Source organism: Eurytemora carolleeae, unplaced genomic scaffold (assembly GCF_000591075.1).
Source record: "Eurytemora carolleeae unplaced genomic scaffold, Eaff_2.0 scaffold816, whole genome shotgun sequence".
Classification (NCBI taxonomy): domain Eukaryota; kingdom Metazoa; phylum Arthropoda; class Copepoda; order Calanoida; family Temoridae; genus Eurytemora; species Eurytemora carolleeae.
In genome coordinates, this window is record NW_019396746.1 from 69,485 (window position 1) to 92,054 (window position 22,570).

The 22,570-nt window shown below is 31.9% G+C and overlaps 3 protein-coding genes across 8 annotated transcripts in view; all 3 read left to right on the forward strand.

Annotated features, from left to right (window-relative positions):
- The window catches only part of LOC111708112 (furin-like protease kpc-1), a 32,071-nt gene extending 31,463 nt beyond the window's left edge, over positions 1-608 (forward strand). For all 5 annotated transcript variants that reach the window (XM_023481382.1, XM_023481379.1, XM_023481378.1 and 2 more), the window contains one exon: positions 223-608. The gene's annotated coding sequence lies outside the window, so the exon portion shown is untranslated. The remainder of the gene's footprint in view (positions 1-222) is intronic.
- A 4,442-nt stretch (positions 609-5,050) lies between these two features.
- LOC111708114 (serine/threonine-protein kinase Nek1) lies at positions 5,051-12,923 on the forward strand. 2 transcript variants are annotated; one of them, XM_023481384.1, is made up of 10 exons: positions 5,051-5,123; positions 7,146-7,211; positions 7,408-7,427; positions 8,135-8,213; positions 9,359-9,410; positions 10,447-10,496; positions 10,817-10,878; positions 10,953-10,998; positions 12,087-12,169; positions 12,866-12,923. In XM_023481384.1, exons 1-8 carry the CDS (start codon positions 5,088-5,090, stop codon positions 10,954-10,956), a joined length of 369 nt encoding a protein of 122 aa, XP_023337152.1. In that variant the 5' UTR covers positions 5,051-5,087; the 3' UTR covers positions 10,957-10,998; positions 12,087-12,169; positions 12,866-12,923. The 2 variants fall into 2 exon arrangements, with proteins under 2 accessions (XP_023337152.1, XP_023337151.1); XM_023481383.1 differs by lacking the exon at positions 10,953-10,998.
- On the forward strand, positions 12,849-21,868 carry LOC111708120 (serine/threonine-protein kinase Nek1). Its single transcript, XM_023481392.1, has 6 exons — positions 12,849-12,921; positions 14,810-14,819; positions 16,072-16,155; positions 16,601-16,656; positions 20,799-20,891; positions 21,815-21,868. The coding sequence occupies exons 1-6, from the start codon at positions 12,849-12,851 to the stop codon at positions 21,826-21,828; spliced, it is 330 nt and encodes a 109-aa protein (XP_023337160.1). The 3' UTR covers positions 21,829-21,868.
- The last annotated feature ends 702 nt before the right edge of the window (positions 21,869-22,570 follow it).

Genomic DNA, 22,570 nt, shown 5'->3' on the forward strand with positions numbered 1-22,570 from the left:
AGATATTAAGACGGGAAATGCAAATAGGTTTTTCTTTTAAATTTTCTTGAAGTAAGTGTCATAAAAATGGCAACAAATTTTTTTAAATTAGGCGTCAAAAACTGGAAGATGTGCGGGGCATTCATAGATATATTGAGCGAATATTAATATTTTGGCAAATTTTTCTTGTCGCTTAAAAATGTTTACGCTGCTCTATCTGAAAAATAAATGAATTTATTTCAGGATTCGGGGTTCACTTAAATTCATACAGATTTGCACGAGGTTTTATCTGATCTGCATTTAACGTTATTTGTATTTAATTTTTATGTAGATTAAATTTTGTAATTTTTATAAGCTTCCATATTGCACATAGTCCTTTTAATTAATTGATAATTATTTTTACTTTAAAGAATCTGTAATGGATTTAATATCTTGCCATTTTAACCCTTTCATATTTTGTAAAAATTGATGTATGCCAATTTTACATTTTACACAGATAAAATAATATAAACATTCTCGTTTATGGTTGTATTTTCTTTGGTAAAATCTGAATTTTAAGCAAGTTTTAATGTGATAGATTTATTGTATTAATGTTTTTGTACTATTTGGAATAAAGATTGTAAAAATAATCCTTTCATTCAATCTGAGCACAGAGTGAGGGAGGGGTTGCAGGGCCACCATGAGCCCCGGAAAATAGTCTCTAAGCCTCCGTTTTCGGAGATGAGTGATAGATGTAACAAATAATACTTGTGCAGTTATGCAGTGTTTTCTTGAATATCCAAAAAAAAACATTGCATAACTATTTAAATATCAAATATCAAATATTCAAATATTTTTTCTGGAATTTTTTATGCCTTACTTCTATAGTATCTATTCTAAAGGATAGCGGTAGCGCCAGGTCATTTTATATACTCATCTGCGAATCCAGATTTTTTAAGTCTTTTGCTGGACTCGAAAAGGATTCCGTTGGGTTAGGGCAGGGTTCTGCTAAGTGCTAACTACCTGGTTTCGAACAGGATGTTGCTGGGCTCATAGCCGCATGCCCCTTCCCCCCTCCTTCGTTAAACGGTAATGTTTATCAAATTACAATCTAATAGCTAGGTAACATATTTGAACCGAAAGTGTTTAATTTCTAAGTAAGAGTGTAAATTCTTGCTGAGAAATTTCACCAGAAAAAATTGATAACCAGGACGAAAAATGAAACATAAATTCTACTGTTCACCTGCTTCTTGTTTAGCTACAGATTGAGAAAATAAAATTAACTCGTATCATCGAAAATAAATAATCTTATTTCTTATTTCCTCACAAAATTCTGCTTTGAAATATGTTTCTAAAAAACAAATTAGTATGCTGAAAGTTTGTTACATTTTAAAATAATTTTAAATTAATCTTATTTGAAATTTTGCAAACGAATTTACGCTCAAGCTGAGAAATATTACACCGTAAAAACGTTTCAATGATTTCAAATGAATCCTAATTTTTTGCTTTTTAGTACTGCACTCTTGGTTCAAATATGTTACCTATAGCCGGTCTCTTCCTTTCATGGACAATCTGTTTTATGTTTTTTAATTGGATAATGGATATAGTACCAAGTTAGTACAATGTTACCCATAAAAGATGAAACATCCATGACTACTTTACATCATTCATTTAGTTTTTTATTTATCGCTTGGCTTTATCCACTATCATTAAAACAAGTCTAAAAAATTCAACATTTAAGAATAATAAAAATTTTATTTAATCATCATAAATTGTAGTGGAACCAGTTGTAAAAATACATTAGTACAAAAAGTTTTAATATTTTGTATTGTTAAATCGATATCTCTCTGGTGTTGAGAGCCTGTATTCTTCAGTATTCAAGTTCACGCTGAATCCACTGTCCAGTATTCAAACATTACATTCACTCTATTACAAGAATATCCCACAAACCATGAGACTGCAAAGACGACTGTACTGAATTTATACTGCCTGTTTCTTTATATTCATAATGCTCAACAACTATGAACTTCTTTCCTTGCAAAATCATTAGATAAGCCATTTAAAGACCACATTCAAGACAAAAGAGTTGGTTTAACTTCGGATAGGGGGGGGGGGGGGAGAAAGCGATCCACACCTGTTTTCCCTCAGAGTCTTCCGGAAAGAAATCTGTACTATTGTATTCTAAATATAGACGAATGCAGCGTTTTGTGACGTCATTTGTGGTTTGGAGCTAAAACAGGTGTGGGTTGCCTCCCCCCCCTACTTGAGATCGTCATATTTGAAGAATTTTAAGCCATCTATACAATCTCATCCTTTGTGGATAACCCTTTCCGTCGTAGAAACCAATAAACACGGGACATAAAGGGACTATTGGCGTAATTTTAAGTGAGTGTTATTTGAAGAGTTTCATGGCCGATTCGCGTCACTGGCCTAAAAACAGGCCATTGTTGGCGATACTGACGGAGATATCTTTATTATAGAAACCTCACATAGATTCAATCTGCAATTTTGGATCAATTTTGAAGTGTCGCAACACCTTGTTCCTTAATTTTAACTCACTAACTAAAAGTTCTTTTTGTAGTTCTAGATTTGTACATTTTAGAACCATAAAGCATTTTTTTAAATTTAGTTTTTGCGAAAGAGTTTGCAACCTTCGAATCACTCTGATATGAAAATTGATTATTTTCACATGTGGTTTCCCTGTCAGAGGGACTTGAGGACTTTTGCAGCACAGCCAATTTGAAGGAAATTGAACAGTATCTGTTTTATTAGTCAGATCAAGGATTTAATGCAAGGAAAGTTTTTTCAGAGGTGTACGCATCTTTTGTACTACAGTGTACTGTCTCTGGGCGGTAATGTAAACACAAGACGGATGTCGAAGCCTGACATGAATCTTTCACATAAATAATCAATGAAATATTCTAATCATAAGAAACTACTATATGAATTATCAAAATTATCAAAATTCAATGCTTTTAACCTCCTCGGATACTGAACGAACACTGAGGCATTTATTCTTGTTTATAAATTCCACCCAGAGAGAACTGGTTTTGATATGCACGCAGAGTATACGCAACTGCAATTAACTTTTCTTGCATTACATTCTTGATTCAGATAAGAGTTTATCGGGAAAACAACTCTTTAAATGAGAATAACTTTAACATACACACACTCACATACAACTACGACTCACATACAACTCTGCTTTTTTTAAATATATGAATTTTTAATAAAGGCATTAACTAATCTAATTGTAACTATCAAAATAAAATTACTTAAAACATTAACAAGATAAAAATATTTTTCCAGTTACAGCAAAAAACATTATGAAACACAATATGTTTTAATGAGATTTGGAAGATTTGATTTTTAACATTCATTTCAGTTTTTATTTTCATAAATCAATTTTTTTTTTTCATGCGCAGATAATAATTACAGATAAAACAAAATTGTTATTATCACGGTTGACAGGGCATGGTCAATCATAAGGCACACCGAGGGAGGTGGTGCAGAGCAACCATGAGCCCCGCGAACCGACCTCCGAAGCCTCCTGATTCGTAAAATGACCTCTAACCCAATTAAAATCATCTCTGTGGCTCATGATACGTCTCCCAGCCTCAGCAAGTTAGTCTCCATGTCAAGTATTTTTTTCTCAAATAACAAATATTTGAATTTTACATCGACAAAAAGCCATTTTCCAAAAAATATCAACATGATACAAAAGTTTCTAATAATACATAAATTTTCTAAATTTCACAAATTCTCAAACTTATGATAACTATTGCAGGTTTTTATAAAGATAGACAAATTTTACATCACTTTATATATTACAGGTAAATCATGTAGAAATCTAACTACAGTGAAACCCTTAATAACGAATACATCGAAAGAATTCATCAAATGTCGTATTCTTCATTTTCTGATAATGGAATGTTGCAGATATTTAGTTTTTTAATTAAATGATTATATGGAACTCTTTAAAACTGTTCCCGCATATTCATGGCTATTTATTTACTTTTGCAAATACTAAAATTTACGTAATATAGTATAAAACTCATTGAAAAATTGTCAAGACGACATTTAATAAATTCTTCCGATGTATTCTTTATTAAGGGTTTCACTGTATATTAAGCACCAATTAACCAAACATATTACATTTTTAAACCCAGAAAACCAGAAAACCAGAAAACTAGAAAACCGTACATTTGACGACCAATATAGGAGACGTCAAGTTGTCGACAAATGTAGTTTATGGAAGGAACGGCCACTGATTGGCCGTGTACAGTACTTGTACACAATGGAACATGTTGTGAAAAATATCGCATATCATAAGTTTCAATCAATCTCTGTAACTGTCTTATTTCTGTTACAAGCAAATAGTTTTACTGTACACTTATTAGATCCAGCTTATTTACTGAAATAGATCTATTTACAATCCACAATCGCTGATTATCATGTTTATTGACCTCTTATGTCAGAACTTAAGCCAAAAGACTTTTTTCCAGAGTTTTCTCGTTCTCACTTTATCTTTTGTGAAATGGTTAAATTTATGCATTTATTGTATTTTATCATTCAAGTATTTCACAAAAAAAAATATTATATTGTTGCTAAGTATATGGTACTTATATGTCTATATTTCACGGGTAAAATAGTCTAATATTTATACAACGCTGCAATAATTATGTTTAGGAATTTGTGAAATTTAGCAAAACAAAAATTGAATTTTTAATCTCAGTTAAAGTATACTTTTTATTACAAATTGTTTATGTATCAACAACGAAAAACTTTATCATGTTTTAGATAAGTTGAAAAAAGCTTTTAGTGGATGTAAAAGCAAAATATTTATTATTGGAGATAATAACACTGGATGTGACGTGAAAACTGAGTTGCGTAGGCTTGGAGACTATTGAGTCACGGAGATGATTTTGATTTGCTAGGAGGTCATTCTGCGAATCAGGAGGCAACGGAGATCAGTTCGCGGGGCTCATGGTTGCTCTGCACCCCCTCCCTCGAACACCTACATTTACGTTGATTCATTCTTAAAGCACAAACATGCTATATAATGTTTTGAATTATGTTTTTTTTTTTTATCAGGACTAAAATGGTAAAAAGTATTAATAAATAATGCAATGGAGGATTTTACAGTTTTGGAGAAAATTGGACAGGTACAGTGAGAACCATAAAACAATGGAATAGAAAGACGATATTATAGCAAATTAGCCTTAAAAACTATGTCTCTGATTAAGTATGAAGTAAATATTAATGTTTATAATTTTGAAAACTAATTCTTTCAATTGTCGTTTCTTTACAAAAGTGGTTGTTGGAAAACATACAGTAAATATCAGAATTAACCGTTTTAAATCTAAAAAAACCTTCCCTATTAATGATTAAAGATAAAGGTTTCTAGAGTACAGTTGTTAATCAGGTATTGCCATATTTGTATTGAGGATCACCTGAAATTACGCTTACAGTCTCTTTAACACCAAATTTTATAACATCAAAGTCGAAATAAGATTTTCAAAAATATTGATCATTCTTTTATCTTTCGTTAATCTTTTGTTTATCTTTCTTTTATTTTTTGTTTATCTTTTGGTTATCTTTCTTTTTTCTTTCGTTTATCTTTTGTTTATCTTTCATTTATCTTTCGTTTACCTTTCGTTTATCTTTCGTTTATATTTCGTTTATCTTTCGTTTATATTTCGTTTATCTTTTGTTTATCTTTCATTTATCTTTCGTTTATTGGCCATTTCTTTCATGTCTCAATGTCTCAATGTCTCAGTGTTTCAATGTCTCAATTTGTCTTAATGTTTCAATGTCCCAATGTCTCAATGTCTCAATGTCTCAATGCCTCAATGTCTCAATGTCTCATTTCTATAATAAAGTAAATATATAAATGTTTTGAACCAGGGATAAGGATGTCTCTGTGCTTACTTTTTTGCAGTTTATCCTTTGATCCGAACATTTATAAAAATTAAATCTTCTTTACTTTAATATCAAAATTGTCAAATATAAGATATCACAGTTCTTTTTTTGTATTTTTCGCGTTGGGCTTAGAGAATATCCTACTTTTAATGATTAACTGTCAAATAATAGTAACCTCTTAAAGTTAACCATGAGAAGTGTCGTAAACGACTTAACTATATTTATTACAATATAGAATACTAGCTGAAGTGCCTGGCTTTGTCCATGGAATTTTTTTTTATTTAAAAAAAAATCAATTTTTTAACTGGCCTATTACACCCCTGGCCTCCCATGAGTGTCCACAAAAAATTTATGCCCAATCGGTCCAGGGCAGCCGTTTGGCCGGCTATAGGCAATATATATATACGAATGTCTTGTTTTATTATAGACGGAGAAAGGTTAGATAGATAGATAGCGCCACCTAACTAAGTGTTTTGCACTTTCGATAATTGGTTTAACAATAATTGATTATAAACCAAATTCGTTTAATAACATATTGGAAACACTAAATAACAAAGCAAAAGTACAATATATAGGTTTGTTTTGAAAAAAAGGGGGCCGGGGTAGGGGACAGAACAAATTTTTAATTATTATGAAAAACGAACTGATCGTTAACGACCTTTAAGGACTACCCTTAGCCGTCTTCAAATTGATTGCCAACGATCGTTTCCATAGTCATCTTTAAATAGTTTTAATACGATCAAGGAGAGGAAACCAACCTAAAGGGTAGATCAGAACTGCTAATTATCGAGTAGTTTTTAGGGAAATATCAAATAGCATCTGTTCGTTTCTATCTTTTCTTTTTCTGAAACGAATGTTTGTTTCTTTTGAAAATTCACATAACGACAAACATAAAGCAACCATTCTTAAAGCAAGTAAAATATTTAATAAGAAAAGAAGCGTCGTAGATAAGTGGATATAACGTGTTCAGAGAAGTTATATGAGTTATCTAGGATGAAGTCGGGTCGCAGAAGGTTCCATAATTGACATATTTTGATGCAAAAATGTTTCCACCTAAAATGTTTTTACGCAAATCATTTACACCATAAAATGATGCAATTCTTTTCATAAAACATTTCCTATCACAAAACAATTATTTCTCCTACAAAAAGTTGTCAGAAACGTTGTGCGAAACTTTTGTGGCAGGAATCGTTTGTGACCAGGAACGTTTGAGACACGAAAAATTTGTGATTGGTCCTTAAAAATTATAACTTTGCTACTTTTAGGGAAACTTTGGTGTGGTTTACCTAGTATATAGTAGACGGGATCCGGGATATTCAGTAATCAAGCAGGGACAGAATTTATTAAATTTGAACTGCACCTACACCGCTGCTGGTTCAAATTTGAATTGCCTAACGCCGGTTTGAATTTTAATCATCGATTGTAATCCTTCCTCATTCTTTAACTTTGAATCAGTGTGGTTCAAACTTGAACCGGCAGTATAGGTAGTTCAGCGAGGCAGCTCAAATTCATTAAATTCGGTCCCAGATCAACCTACGAAACCTCAGGTACAACAAACACACACATTTGAATAAAAGCATTGTTTGTTTCGAAAGAAGTTTTATGTTCGTGAAAATAATCTCCAGGAAAATAAAATATGGGAAGATAATTAGGCCCTGTTCCTTTAAAATTGAAATGACTCTGAACCAATTCTTTAAGCAAAGATATATTTAGGGTGGAATACCAAGTAAACCTTTATATTGTCATGTTAACAGACTTTTTAGTCTTCATTAAAGTCTTTTTTTTGTACCTTACTGTACATTAATCTCCCTATAAGGAGCTGGTTAATTTGGTGTACCGTCCAGTTTTGCCTTACATAGTCTGCAAGTAAACTGTACAGCTAGCTCTAGTTGCTAAACTTTGGCCCGGTACTTGAAATTAATCAGAGTTTACAATTCTGTACAGTGTACAGTGTACAGTATACAGTGTACATCAGGGAGTAAGGAATAGAAGGGAGATATAACTGATGCGGTTCGCCCTATGATTATACATGCTTTGCAGACGAGTACTCCATTTTTTGTCTGATGTACATTTACTGCGTATACAATAACCTATTCTGAACATTTCATATACAAATGGAGTACTCGTCTGCAAAGCATGTATAATCATATGGTGGGGCGAACCGCGTCAGTTATATCTCCCTTCTATTCCTTACTCCCTGTTGTACATGCACTTAGAACTAAAGTTTAATACATCCAATGCTTGTTCTTTTTAGTTCAGCCGAGAAAGGAAATGTGTTCCAGGAAACTCAACTTCTTTCCAGTCTCAAGCATCCCAGCATTGTACAATACAAGGTATATTCAGGTCGTGTAATAAGCAGGATTACTCTTGGTGCGCTCCAATGTACGGAAAAGGTCGTTTCCTAAGATAAATTGATAAAAACCTAATATGACGTCACTCTTAAATCTATAATCAGTGAACTTTTTTAGGGAAGCCATGCATGCTGGGGACATTAAAAAAATCAAAACTTTTTTCTCCTCAAAAATCTGAAAAAAGGATTCTTTTCAAAAAAAAAATTTCAATTGTTATTAATTCCACGGGTAACGCCGGGCATTCAGCAAGTAGTATATGTAATATATTTATTTACATATATATATATATTCTCCCAGCAAGCACTGCACAAGAAAGGTTGTGCGAGGTTAAGGCAATTGCTTGAGGATATCTTCATGCTCCTTATAATCTAGGTTTACCTCGCCTCTTATTTATATAATCCTATATATTATGTATAGCCAAAGAGAATAAAATATATATTAGAGGGGAATTTAGAGAATCTCTCGGTGTGAATTTTTTCAGTCCCTTTCAGTCTGAAAGGGAGTTCAAAATGTGTACAAATCATGTAAATGTTCACAAATTATATCCAGTAGAGTACATTAATACAGTATGTTCCCTAGACTTTCCATTAAAATTTCGAATTTTTTAAAGCTGTTAAATAAACTTTATAATGAATTACGTGAATAAAAAACATCATTTGATTTATAGTTATAACGGAAAATCATCGTTTGTAAAGTGAAAGGCATAGAGTCTCTGTGATATGATAATTGGTCAATTATGAAACCAGCCTATTTCATAATTTGGTTTTCTTTTAATATTAATTTTAGATTTTTTATGAAATGATGTTCCAGGGCCCAAAGGGTTAAATAGCATAAATATGTGAAGTACACCCGCAGTATGGAAACAGTACAACAAAATGGCCGTTTTACACTTTTTTCAAGTAAATTCCACTCTAATATATATTCTATTCTCTTTGTGTATAGCTTGAAAAACGGCCTAACCAAATCAGCTGAATTTTTAGGGAACCAACATAGACTAAAAAATCGAGGTTTTCTATTTAAATTTTATTTTTCAAAATTCGTTTTTTTAAGTTTTTAAAATTCCAAGGGCAACGCCGGGCACTTCAGCTAGTTCATACTATTCTCGATTACTTTATCTGCATTTTCAGGAGTCTTTTCAAGAAAATGGTTTTATTAACATTGTGATGGAACACTGTGCAGGTAAACATTGTTCATTGTGTTCGTATTATACAGGAAATAGGAATAAAGGGATGGGAAATGGCGCTGGTCTGGCATGAGAAAGCCAGTCACACTGCTTTGCAGACGAGTTCGGTATTCCTTACATACACTCTTTTGGTACAGTAGACACACAACATGACTACAGTCAAGGAAATTGCAGAACAATGTTGTCAATTATAATTAAGCTTAAATAACAAGTAGTTTATTGTAAACTTTAATAAAATTATATTCTTTGCATGAAAATTTAGCTTTATAGTGTTGATTTAAATATGTAAATAATATATTACATGTATATTAAACTTATTTTTAAGTAATCAATTTACAATAAACACATGTACTCTCCTAGACTGTACAAATAGCGAGATTCTTATGTACTGTTTATACCTACAGTACACGCCTTCGGTTCGGTATTCCTTACACACACTCTTTAGGTACAGACACACACACATGACGTTTCCGCCCCCTGGTGTTTACGTGTAAGGGGATATTTTAACAGTGTTTTAATACTGGGACAATAGAGACGCTCCGTGTCAAGGTTGTATAATAAGGTTGCTTACTCTAGATGCAATCCAATGTACTGAAAATGTCGTCTCCTAAGTAATGTTCAGTTAAATCCGTAAATGACGTCACTGATTAAAGAGGGGAGTGTAGGAATTAGTGACGTCATTTACGGATTTTTCTTTTAATTTTTCCGTACATTGGAGCGGATCGAGAGTAAGCAACCTTGAAAAACAGCCTATACACAACCTTCCTCCGTGCCATATAATTTCTTTTCTTTTGATTTTCAATTTGCGAAACAAATTAAAACTCTTTTGTGTAGAAATATCATCCCTTGAAATTTAATATATATTAAAACTTTTCATTTGTTTGTTAATTCTAAACAAATTTAATTTTAATTATGGCAAGTGCAATTGTAGTAAGTGTAATTATGGCAAGTGTAACCATTATGGCAAGTGTATCATGGCAAAAGTATTATGGCAAATGAAACTGAGAAATTCCAGCTTTTTGTTTTGTTTAGGGGGAGATCTTTATACACTAATCAACAGAAGGAGAGGGGTATATTTTCAGGTATTCATGAAAATCTAAATTTTGAACCATTCAAAAAAATCCAAAATTTAGCTTTTGTAAATTGTAAGGATTTAGCTCAAAATCTTAAATTCCTAGAATTTTATTGCGCATGATAATTGTGAAATCTCTGTTTAGTGTGCGAAAATCTATTCTGCAAATAATGCTTTAATAAAACCATGTTTTATCACGTATTCATTTTTTAAACCTTTTACAACAATAATGTTTGTAATTTAATTTCTCTACGTTTTACAAAAATCAAATAATTCAAAATTGTTTGATTTTTCTCAGCTCTCAATCAAATTTAATCCTTCTAACTTTAGGAGAGTTTGATTCTAAATTTCTTTGCTCAAATTTGCTCCGCAGTTCTTTTTATTCATAAAAGGTTAGATACTTTTTTTTATAAAATGTAATCTGCTTTTATATTCATAAATGTAAATTAACTGTTTTTCATTAAAGGTAAAGTGCATCTTTTAATAAACGGTAGACTGCTTTTTCATAAAAGGTAAGCTGCTTTTTTATCCTAAAAGGTAAGCTGCTTTTTATTCCTAAAAGGTAAGCTGCTTTTTATTCCTAAAAGGTAAGCTGCTTTTTTCATAATTGGTAGTTGATTTTTTTACAGAAGGTAATCAGTTTTTTGAAAAGAAAGCTGCTTTTAGCGCATTTTACTTTGCATTCAAGGTTGTATTTTTATTTTTGTCACATAAGAATATGGTCAAATACAAAAATGTAAAATATGAATTTATATAAAAATTATTTCTGTCTAAATTATGAAATTTATTAATTAGATGCATAAATCTAATTAACGGCTGATCAATTTGCATAAAAATTTACCACATATATATTTTATATACCCTATTTTCATATTACTAGGCTTTCAGAGTGCTTCGCGCCCATCTTCTAATATAATTGTGAGCATTTTTTCTTCGTGTACATTGTAAGACAAACATAAAAGTACGCGGATTTTATAAAAAAATTTCGTGGATTTTTAAAATGTAATGGAAATCGAATTTTGTTGAATGCTAATATTTAAAATTTTGCTCATCCATAAACCTTCCCTGGGGTCATGTGAGGTCCCACAAAAAAAGTTGGGCCGGATCGGTTTTGCCGTTTTGACGTTGATTGGATACAAACAAACATCAGATAAGCAATGTATAAATATCAACGAGGTTATAGTGTATAGAGTGATGATTGATGTACGCTAATCCTTTACTAAACTATACCGAGAACGTCTCCATATTTGTTTATTATATGTTGATTCTGGCCTAGCCCAAGGAGAATTGAATACAAGGAGGGGGCAACAGGGTTTCCGTACACTTTGCTGTGACGTTTTTGGACTGCTGGAGAACTAGTTTTTGCGTAACAACAATAATAAAGGTTGTAAACAATAACACAAATGATAAACAGACATTTAGTGCATCTCTGGCGTTAGCTGAAGATTCACCGTATTCACTCATGTTTGTTTACATTAGAAGTATTAAAAGATTTATTTTGAAAAAAAATATCAAAATTCTATGCTACCTCACCATTAACTTAGTATCTCTAGTTTTATTACATTTGCGAATTGTACACTCACTGTATTGTATTTATTAGCTTGGAGACTTCGGAATAGCGCGTATACTTGAAGGGACTGTGGATTATGCAAGAACATTGATTGGTACACCGTACTATTTCAGGTACCTGTACACTGTACAATTATAGTATTGTTTATTATTACTACAATTATAGTATAGGTTTATGTACAGTACTATTGTACTATTTCAGGTAAGTGTACAGTATTATTGTACTATTTACGGTACCTGTACAGTATTGTTGTACTGTTTCAAATATACCTGTGCAGTATTATTGTACTATTGTAGGTACATGTACAGTGTCACTGTACTAATTCAGGTACCTGTACAATACTATTTTACTAATTCAGGTACACGTAAAAAACTATTTTACTATTTCAGGTACCTGTACAGCACTATTTTACTATTTCAGGTACCTGTTAAGTACTATTGTAATATTTCAGGTATCTGAACAGTATTATTGTACTATTTCATGTACTTCTACAGTATTATTGTAATATTTCAGGCATCTGAAAAGTATTATTGTACTATTTCATGTACTTTTACAGTATTATTGTAATATTTCAGGCATCTGAACAGTATTATTGTACTATTTCACGTACTTTTACAGTATTATTGTAATATTTCAGGGATCTGAACAGTATTATTGTACTATTTCATGTACTTTTACAGTATTATTGTACTATTTCAGATAAGAAAAATAAAGACTCTGTATGTCTGGAAACTCATGGTTTATTTTAAGTACTTGGCCGATTTTGAACTTGATACTGCTAAAGTGAAATATATGTGGTATTTATTTAGTCCTGAGATATGTGAGAACAAACCGTACAACAATAAATCTGATATCTGGGCTCTAGGCACACAGTACAGATTCTACAATAACATAGTTACCTGAGCAAGAAACTTAAGACAGATTTTTGTCATGAAACCCAAAATTGGAAAACCGGTTTCATGAATGGGGCCATGAGTCAGTTTTATAGATACAAATATTTTTGTTAAGAAATAAATTATTTCATGAGGTTTCTTTACATTCTCTTAAATTAAAATCTACGCAAATGTAAGGACCTCAAAAATAATTTTTTTTTACTCTGACATACACTTGCAAGTGTCAGTACGCAGAGTCGCAGATGGTACAACAAAATGGCGGGTTTTTTAAAAATTAATTCCTCTCTATTTATATCTATACTCTGTGGCTGTAGGCTGTGTACTGTACGAACTCACCACTCTGAAACATGCTTTTCAGGTAGGTTTAAATGTAATATAATAATAAAACTCTTCTATCAGATATATATGTTAATATATAATTATATATATATTTGCTATGGCCGGCAAAACGCCTGGACTAAATTGGCTGAAAATTATATGCCATTAATAACATGCGAAAATAAACAGTCGGAGTAATTATGACTATAAATAATATATGTAAACCTAGGTAAAGCCGGATACACCAGCTTGTTTGCTTTGAAGAATTAAGTTATTTAAGGACCATTCACTTTTTTTATGCGGTTACAAACACTTCTTTATCAAGAAGTAATCATTAAGTACACTGTTATCCACTTTGGATTAGACTTCAGCAGGGGCGCAACTAGAATTTTTGTTAGGGGGCGGGGCGAAATGTTATTTTTGGTTGGTTGGGGTGGGGGAAGGGGACTTGCCCCCCAGTGTATAAATAAAAAAAATAAAGTCTTGTTGTATAGGTTTGAAGTAAAAAAACTGAATTTTCAGTTTTTGCTGATTTGGATCAGTGCAGTTTTCTTATACTATTACTATTGGCTTGTTCTTGTCTTTTAAAACAAATTATACTTCCAACAGTTGTAAAATAAACGATATGAGTCAATTCTTTGGATGTGGAGTGCGCGAAGCGCGAAAAAATAGTTTTTTTCTTCTGAGCTTGCAGTGTCTAATTTACCCTATATTTAATAGTATATCTTTTTATCTCTTTCTTAGCAATAGCGTCCGTTAGTCCCTGGCTTAATCTTATTCACTGTGTTTATAAAGTCCCCTACTATAGTCTTCAGCAATTTTTTGTTATTCATCGACTATGTAGTCGTTTTTGTCCTCTAGTAGATACTATATAGTCCCTTTAGTGTTGGTTTGTGTAGTCTGCAGTAATTAGTTCCTTCGAGTACTTTATGACTATCTGTCGTCTTTCCATAATCCACTTTATAGTCTTTCTGTAGTCCCTCTGCCCAATTGCTGTCCAGTCAGAAGGCTATATCCCTTTACTTCTCATAGAGCTTGCAAAAGTTCTGTTAGACCGATTGAATAATTATCATAATATGTAATATCTTAGGTCTAAGTTGTCTATACCCTTAACTGTCATGTTTTGTAATACCCATATACGAAGTAACATGGCATTTATTTATAAATGTTTTTTGACAGATGATAAAAAAAGTGCGACTGACTTTCTTCAAATTGAAAAGGAGAAAACAGTAAGAATTTCTTTTATAAATGATGCGCGAAGCGCCAAAGAAAATGTTGGTGTTTTGTTTTCTTATTATTTATATTTTGTTTTCCATTCTGCAAAGGGGGGGCTAGTTGCGCCTCTGGACTTTAGAAACAACTGTACGGATATTATTCAATCCTTTCACTTCCTATTGGTTGTTTCCTGCAATTAGTGCAGTTGTAATCTAGTTTTTATTAAGTTAAAAAAGTCAGTTTATTCGTTAAAAATTGGATGGGACTGTAAGCGTNTATATTTAAATCTATACATATATACATATATATTTGCAAATTGTATTACAGTTCCTAACAGGTATATATTTAAATCTATACATATATACATATATATTTGCAAATTGTATTACAGTTCCTAACAGGTATATATTTAAATCTATACATATATACATATATATTTGCAAATTGTATTACAGTTCCTAACAGGTATATATTTAAATCTATACATATATACATATATATTTGCAAATTGTATTACAGTTCCTAACAGGTATATATTTAAATCTATACATATATACATATATATTTGCAAATTGTATTACAGTTCCTAACAGGTATATATTTAAATCTATACATATATACATATATATTTGCAAATTGTATTACAGTTCCTAACAGGTATATATTTAAATCTATACATATATACATATATATTTGCAAATTGTATTACAGTTCCTAACAGGTATATATTTAAATCTATACATATATACATATATATTTGCAAATTGTATTACAGTTCCTAACAGGTATATATTTAAATCTATACATATATACATATATATTTGCAAATTGTATTACAGTTCCTAACAGGTATATATTTAAATCTATACATATATACATATATATTTGCAAATTGTATTACAGTTCCTAACAGGTATATATTTAAATCTATACATATATACATATATATTTGCAAATTGTATTACAGTTCCTAACAGGTATATATTTAAATCTATACATATTTACATATATATTTGTAAATTGTATTACAGTTCGTTTTCAGGGTTTGAACAAGAAAGAGGTCCTTACAGGGGGTATACTCCTTGGCTAGATACACAGTTCGTTTTCAGGGTTTGAACAAGAAAGAGGTCCTTACAGGGGGTGAGCCTTAGAGTAATTGCTCCCCTTTATAGCAATAACAGGAGCTAGAGCTACGGAAAATGAAGAGAACGTTCTTAGTTACCTCACCCTTAGTAAATTACTTTTATACGCCCTTGGAACAATATATTAAGTTTCTATTATGTTTGAACAACAATTATATTGAAAATTGGAAATATAAAGCCTTCGTTTTAACTTTTAAAATGCTCAATTTTTCATTTGATCTTTAAGTTTATCATTTCAAGGAAGAAGTGCCAAAAGTCTTAAAGTTTTCCAATTGCATGCAATTTACTTCATAAACTCTACTAACAATTCCCAAACCAAATACCGCCAAATAGGGATCTATACATATAAATAATCTGAGAAGAATCCGAAATCATCAAGAGGGGCCTCAAAGTGCAACACCTTGGGATGGTACATATATTATAATAACTTTTCATATTTTCTTTCAGGTACAGTTACGATTTAAGGAATCTGATCGGCGCGCTACTAAAGAGAGAACCTAAGGAGAGACCTTCTCTTCAATCAATTCTCAGGTTTAGAATATTCATCTTTTTTTACAAATATTTATTAAAAAATTGTCAAGTTTATTCATCAATATTAACATGACACCGTCACTAATTTGGAAAAAAATAAGTTATTGATTATGATTCTTTAAAGGAAGAAGTGCATTTTTAATCCTACTTGTAAATATCGTTCTGATGGATCATGTATAATATGATCTTCTCATTTCATGCATACAAAAAAAGGTTGAAAATTTCCATTCTTCATTCTGAATCAGTAAATTACGACTAAGATTCTATTCCGTCGAAAGGAAGGAAGTCTATCAAGTGAATGTAAAAACAAACTTATCTCTCAAATTAAGATTAAGATGACGTACACAATTCTAATCAGCCCAAGTATCGAAACCCTTTAAGTGAAGATGAAAAAAAATTAAAATATTTTTTTAACTAAGATGTAGATGATTAGTATCTCTACTAGGAAAGGATTTGTTGAGAGGAGTTTAATTAAAGATAATCTGGGGAAGGAAACTCCAGGTAAAGTACAGGGTGACCCAATAATCTTTTGAAATGACTCGGAAAAGTGGCTAAGTACATAGTTTTTAATTTTAGAAAGGGCCGTTTAACTTCTATATTGTTGTTTGATGCTTTCGTTTGTTGCAAAACCGTGTCCAATTTTTTGAAAGCTACAGGGTGTCCCAAAAAACATGACAGTTGGTAAATCGTTTTGAATGTTGTCTTAAAGGCTGTTTGCAAAATTGCAGGTTATTTCATTTAAAAAATCTTTTGCTTTAATTTATTTTAATTTGAAGTTAATTTATAAATAAGTAGTTTCAGTTGAGGTTTTCTGGTTCGGATTGGGGTACAGGTTAGGGGGTTTTGGTTCAGTTGGGGTTTTGATGTTCAGTTGGGGGTTTCTAATCCAAAANCACTAAATAATTGCTGTGTCTCATTCACATTGGTTTATTTAAAGTCCTAACTTGAGTCTAAAAGTCGCCTTCCTATTCCACAGTTTGTGTGTCTCACTGTAATATTTTGAAGATCGATTAAGATACTTGATACTTAGGAAAAAGATTGATCTGTGAGCTAGGAGTAGTTATAGTGATCCTAAACTCGAAAATTCGGTTATCATGTGAATTTCTATATAGGAAAAATCCTAACATTGCATTGTATCAAAATAGTCTGAAGGCAATCCGATCTATCAAACTTAGGATAACATGAGACCGAATTTTATGAATTACAAAGGTCGCACCGCCGTGCAAATTCTGAATCACCGGTTATGACTGTTTAAATTTGAATCAGTGACTAGGATTTGAAACAGTAGTTCTCCAAATCATTAAACTCGGTCCCTCCCTGGTATAAATTCCAAGATATGGTTTAATCTTATTTTTAAATGTTAAACGTTTTTTTTATTTACGAAATATAAAACCTGATTTTGTTAAGCCAATGTTTTACTTTTACTTTTTAGGAAATAAAAAAAATATCGACATACCTATTCTACCTAATGTGCACTAAAATGTGAGAAAATTTTATTTTACTTTAAAGTTAATTTGATGAAAAGATCGAGTTTAAATCTTTAATCAAAACATTTGCCCTAGAAAATATTAGACTGAAAAAATTATTAGTATCTGAGATTAAATATGTTTGCTTTGATCTCAATATTCAGGGATTAAAATAAATTTCATATTTTTTTAAAAGACTTTTTTCTTAGATGCTGAAAAGAATGGAAGACGACAGAAAATTAACACCAGGTTATGAGAATCTTAATAAAAAAAAATAAGTCATCGATTATGTTGTGAATCATTTTGGTCCGTTTATCTTTCGCTTCTGGTTTTTTCATATATTTTCTCTCAGGGTCAAACTTTGGCATTTTGTAAGAAAACCTAATTTTTTAAATTGTTTATTTCAAACATCTGGTTTTATTACACTAAGCTATATTTTGGCCACAGACTACACAGACTGCTTATCTCCTTTCACAAGGTGGGCTACGTAGGCCTAAGTTGACACGACACGACAAGCTACGTTTTTACGATAAGCTTTTAGAGTTCCATCTCACGGCCACTTGTTGAACATAATACCCATTCAGGAGTTAAGTTTTACAACTTTTACAGAAAAACTCCAATTTTAAGCATGAAACATAACCTTTATGAATTCAGTCTTTTTTTTGAAGATTTTATGTTTCGTATCCAAAGGATCCTTAAATATCCCTGAAAACAGATGTTTGCTTATTGGTCGTGTACAGTACTTGTACACAATAGGACATGCTGTGGAAAATATCGCATATTTTAGCTGATAATCGATCTGTGAAACTCTCTTATCTCTGATTTTGACCCTGGGAAAAAATATATACAAGAAACGAACTATAAACGAACGTGATTATATAACGATCGTCTTCTTATGTTTAGTTTTTCCATTTTTAAAGGATAACTTTTTTACCAGATGAAGGGTTCGAAACCCCTTATTTAAGGGAGAGAGGAGGGAAAAACTCATGTTTTAAAGATGGCGGATACAATACCCCCCGCCCTTATTTACAAATTGGAGGAATCGAAAACCCTTATTTTCAAGATAGAAGAGTTCAAGTTCCTGGTTTTTATCTTAAGCCTGTTCCTAATCTGAACTCTTTGAATTGGGACCCTGCTCAAGGTCAAAGGTAAAAATTAATTTAAAAAAAAACCGTAATTCTTAAGACGTCAAAACTTTTGTATGATATAGCGCTAATGTTATATTTGAAAAGATACCCCCAAAGGGGGGGGGGTAACAATATTCTAGTAACCATCAAGTCACACACCAATAGTAGAACAAAGTAGTTGAACATCTATAAAAGAGAAACAAAATAAATGAATAAATAACTAAAGTCAAGAGACACAGATTTGGCACTCAGTGATGGCTTACTCCTTTGGCTGGATACTCCTTGGCTGGATACTCCTTGGCTAGATACTCCTTGGCTAGATACCTTCAACATGGTATCTCCTCAGGCAACATATCTCTTCTGGCACTATCTTTGTTCTGGTAACAAATCTCCTTCAGCTTCCTGTTTTCCCACAGCTCCAATCCGTCCAAGCAGTTTCTATTCCTTTGGACTGACTGCTTCTTACCACTGTGGGGAGTTGGCGAATGTCTTCATCCTCTCCTTGTGAGAGCTGGCGCACAACTGGCTTCTTTCTCTTTCCCTCTCTGTGTTCTGAACCCAGATCCCGCCAATTCTTAATCCTGGGGCCAGCTGGCTGGTCAACCCCTGTAGGGGGCAAACTAGATAAGGCGGCTGGAGCAGGGGGAGGGGGGGGGCAGGTTTGGGTTGATTTGTCCTGAAGAATTTTCCATGCTCTATACCCATCCTCAGCAGGGGGGTTGGGGAGGGTTTCACTAAGATAAGACGCAGGAACAAAACATACGGATTAGTGCTCTTTGAAGGGATTAAGTATTAAGTTCTGACCTCTGGTCGTCTTTGACTTGAAATATTATATGAATGTTCTTTGATAGACTGTTTTTTTGTTTAATTGTTTGTATCTAATAAACGTCAAAACGGCCGAACCGATCCAGCCCACATTTTTTCAAGGGTCCTCACATTTATATTCATGGGTCCTCACATTCAAAATTACAAATATCTAACTCCAAAAGTTTTTGATTTTAGTAAAATTTAGAAAATGCAACGAAAAAATATTATTAAAACTTTTTTTGTTACTGTTTTGTATTGTACAAAGAGAAGATGCTTACAGATAGAGCCACAGTTAAAAGTTGAAATAGAGGATGAGCGCGAAGCGACATAAAAGCCTAGTATAAATAAATACCAGAGTAAAGATTACGAGTGTCCGAATTTAATGAATTTAAGCCACGTCTCAAATCCCCGAAAAGCCGGTTTCAATTGAGCGCCAGCTTAAATCCTTGAAAAATTAAATACAATTTTAAGTGGAACCAGCCATATTTAAGCCGCGGCTCAAACTTTTTTAATTCGGCCTCAGGATTAGTATAAAAATGTTAGTAGCTTATTATAATACGGTTTACTTCAGGTGACTTTTAGACTCAAGTTAGGACTTTAAATAAACCAATGTGAATGAGACACAGCAATTATTTAGTGCAAACAGACCTATTTAGTGCAAACAGACCTATTTAATAAGTGATTTGCTTTGTAATAACGTCAAATACACTTCAGGATTAAAAGATGAAAAGACAGAAGACAGAAAAAAGTTAGTCTATTTGTTTGTTTGAGTGTTCGATCAAAACTCTTAAACCAAATCAAATTTCATTGGATAATTCGTTAGAACAACGAAAAAGTTCTTCTTATGGTTGGAAAACTTGTTTAGATCTCCAAGCAAAGCTGGGTTTACATTCAATGTAAGTACACTTGCTATTATTGCTTTCGAGTTGGCAAGTAAGAAATCAGCTGTTTCAGTTCAGACTGTACTCAACGTACAGTCGAGTTTTACAGGAATTAAAGCGGGTTTCTAGACGTTAAAACAGAAAGATCTTTCTACTCGATTAACAGTCAAGGGTTTCAAGAGTACCGCTGTATCAGGAATTTCCCTCGTTCATGGAGTGTCAATTGAAATTACGCTTACAGTCCCTTTGAGAATGACTTGTCACATGAAATTTGTTCCGCAGTCCCTTTAAACCCTAGAATTCCATGAAAGCAGCTGGCATGCAAGGATAGAGAAAAAGAAAAAAAGACTTAATTGATTTAGGGTTAAAGAAGGGAGAAAGCAGAGAACGCTTGTTAAAGAGAAATCTTTCCAAAAGATTGAGGAACATTATTTGGATGAGCATAAGAAAATCAGGTAAAATCTTGAGCTTTAATTCTTTACTCATTAAATCGGTTTTTAAAAATAAAGATTAAACAAGTACGTTTTGAATACTGCTATAAATGTTTATGAGTTGGATGTAAAAATATTATGAATTTTAAACAAATAAGAAAAAGAAAATAAGAAAGCTCGCCAAACCAAGAAAAACAATAAATTATGCTTAAACTATTGCGGTTAAACGAAAAGTAAAATTGAAAGTGTTTGAATTTCTAAAATTCTAAAATCTGTGAATTTTTCTTTAAGACAATTTGAATATACTAAAAATAGGGGAAAGAGTTTGTGCGTACATTTTATACTGTGACACATTATTAACTGGTTCAATGAAAACAATAACAATTAATGTAAACAAGAATCCAAATTTGCTTGTACAGTGTACAGTTTTTGTTTGTTTATTTACCTTAAAAAAGTGCGCAAACCCTACCACCCTTATCTTTCATTAATTAAATTTCTTCTACTGTTCATAGATTCTATTGTACATAGATTTTCTTGTACAGAGATTTTACTGTACATAGGTTCTACTGTACATAGATTCTACTGTACATAGATTCTACTGTACATAGATTCCATTGTTTAGATTCTACTGTACATAGCTTCCATTGTTTAGATTCTACTGTACATAGATTCTACTGAACATAGATTCCATTGTTTAGATTCTACTGTACATACATTCTATTGTACATAGCTTCTACTGTATATATAGATTCAACTGCACATAGAGTCTACTGTTCAAAGATTCTACTGTACATAGATTCTGCTTTATATAGATTTTAATGTACATATATTCTACTGTACATAGATTCTACTGTACATAGCTTCTACTGTACATAGATTCCACTGTTCATAGATTCTACTTTATATATATATTCTATTGTACATATATTCCACTGTACATAAACTAGGGCAGACAACTTGAAGAAGCGAAGGGAACTAAAAGATAGAAAACAAGAAAATGGTAAATCTAAGATTAAATCTTTTTATTTAAAGAAACAATAAATATGAAAGATAAGACTGCGTCAAACAAAATAAATAAATAAATTTGGTTTCCAGGTTGTACTTATGTACTCCTGTACTCCTGCAAATGTTACCATAAAAGCCTTTTCTGATCAAGATGGAATGAAATATTTTTTTTTTCACATCAAAATTGATTGTTTGAAATTGTGGATTCTGTAAGAAAGTAAGATTTATTCTACAGAAACTACGGAGAAAAATGTCAGAATTAAACGCTGTTCAAGCCAGAGAAAAGCAACGACAATATTCTCACCGTTCATCTTGAAATTAAAAATGTCCTTTTATGAATTTTTGAAAAAAGAATCCTTTAATACACTTTAAAGAAAATGAATTTCTAATTAACTTTTGTACCGATTATTCTTTCGAATTTCCCTTCTATGTAGGATAATCTGTAAAACTTTAAAATTCCTGACGTCACAGATCAGAAGAGGAATCATTTGAGAACATAAAACCATCTCAGAATTTCATGGAAAAGTTTTAAATTCATTGTTCAAAAATTCTTTTTCAAAATGAACAGACAACCCAATTATATCTGTGAGGTTAAGCCGGATCAAAATCTACTTTTTTCAGATTAATCGGAATTTGTATACTTTAACTAAATGAATACATAAAAAAGGGACAGTAAACCAAATTAATACATAAAAACG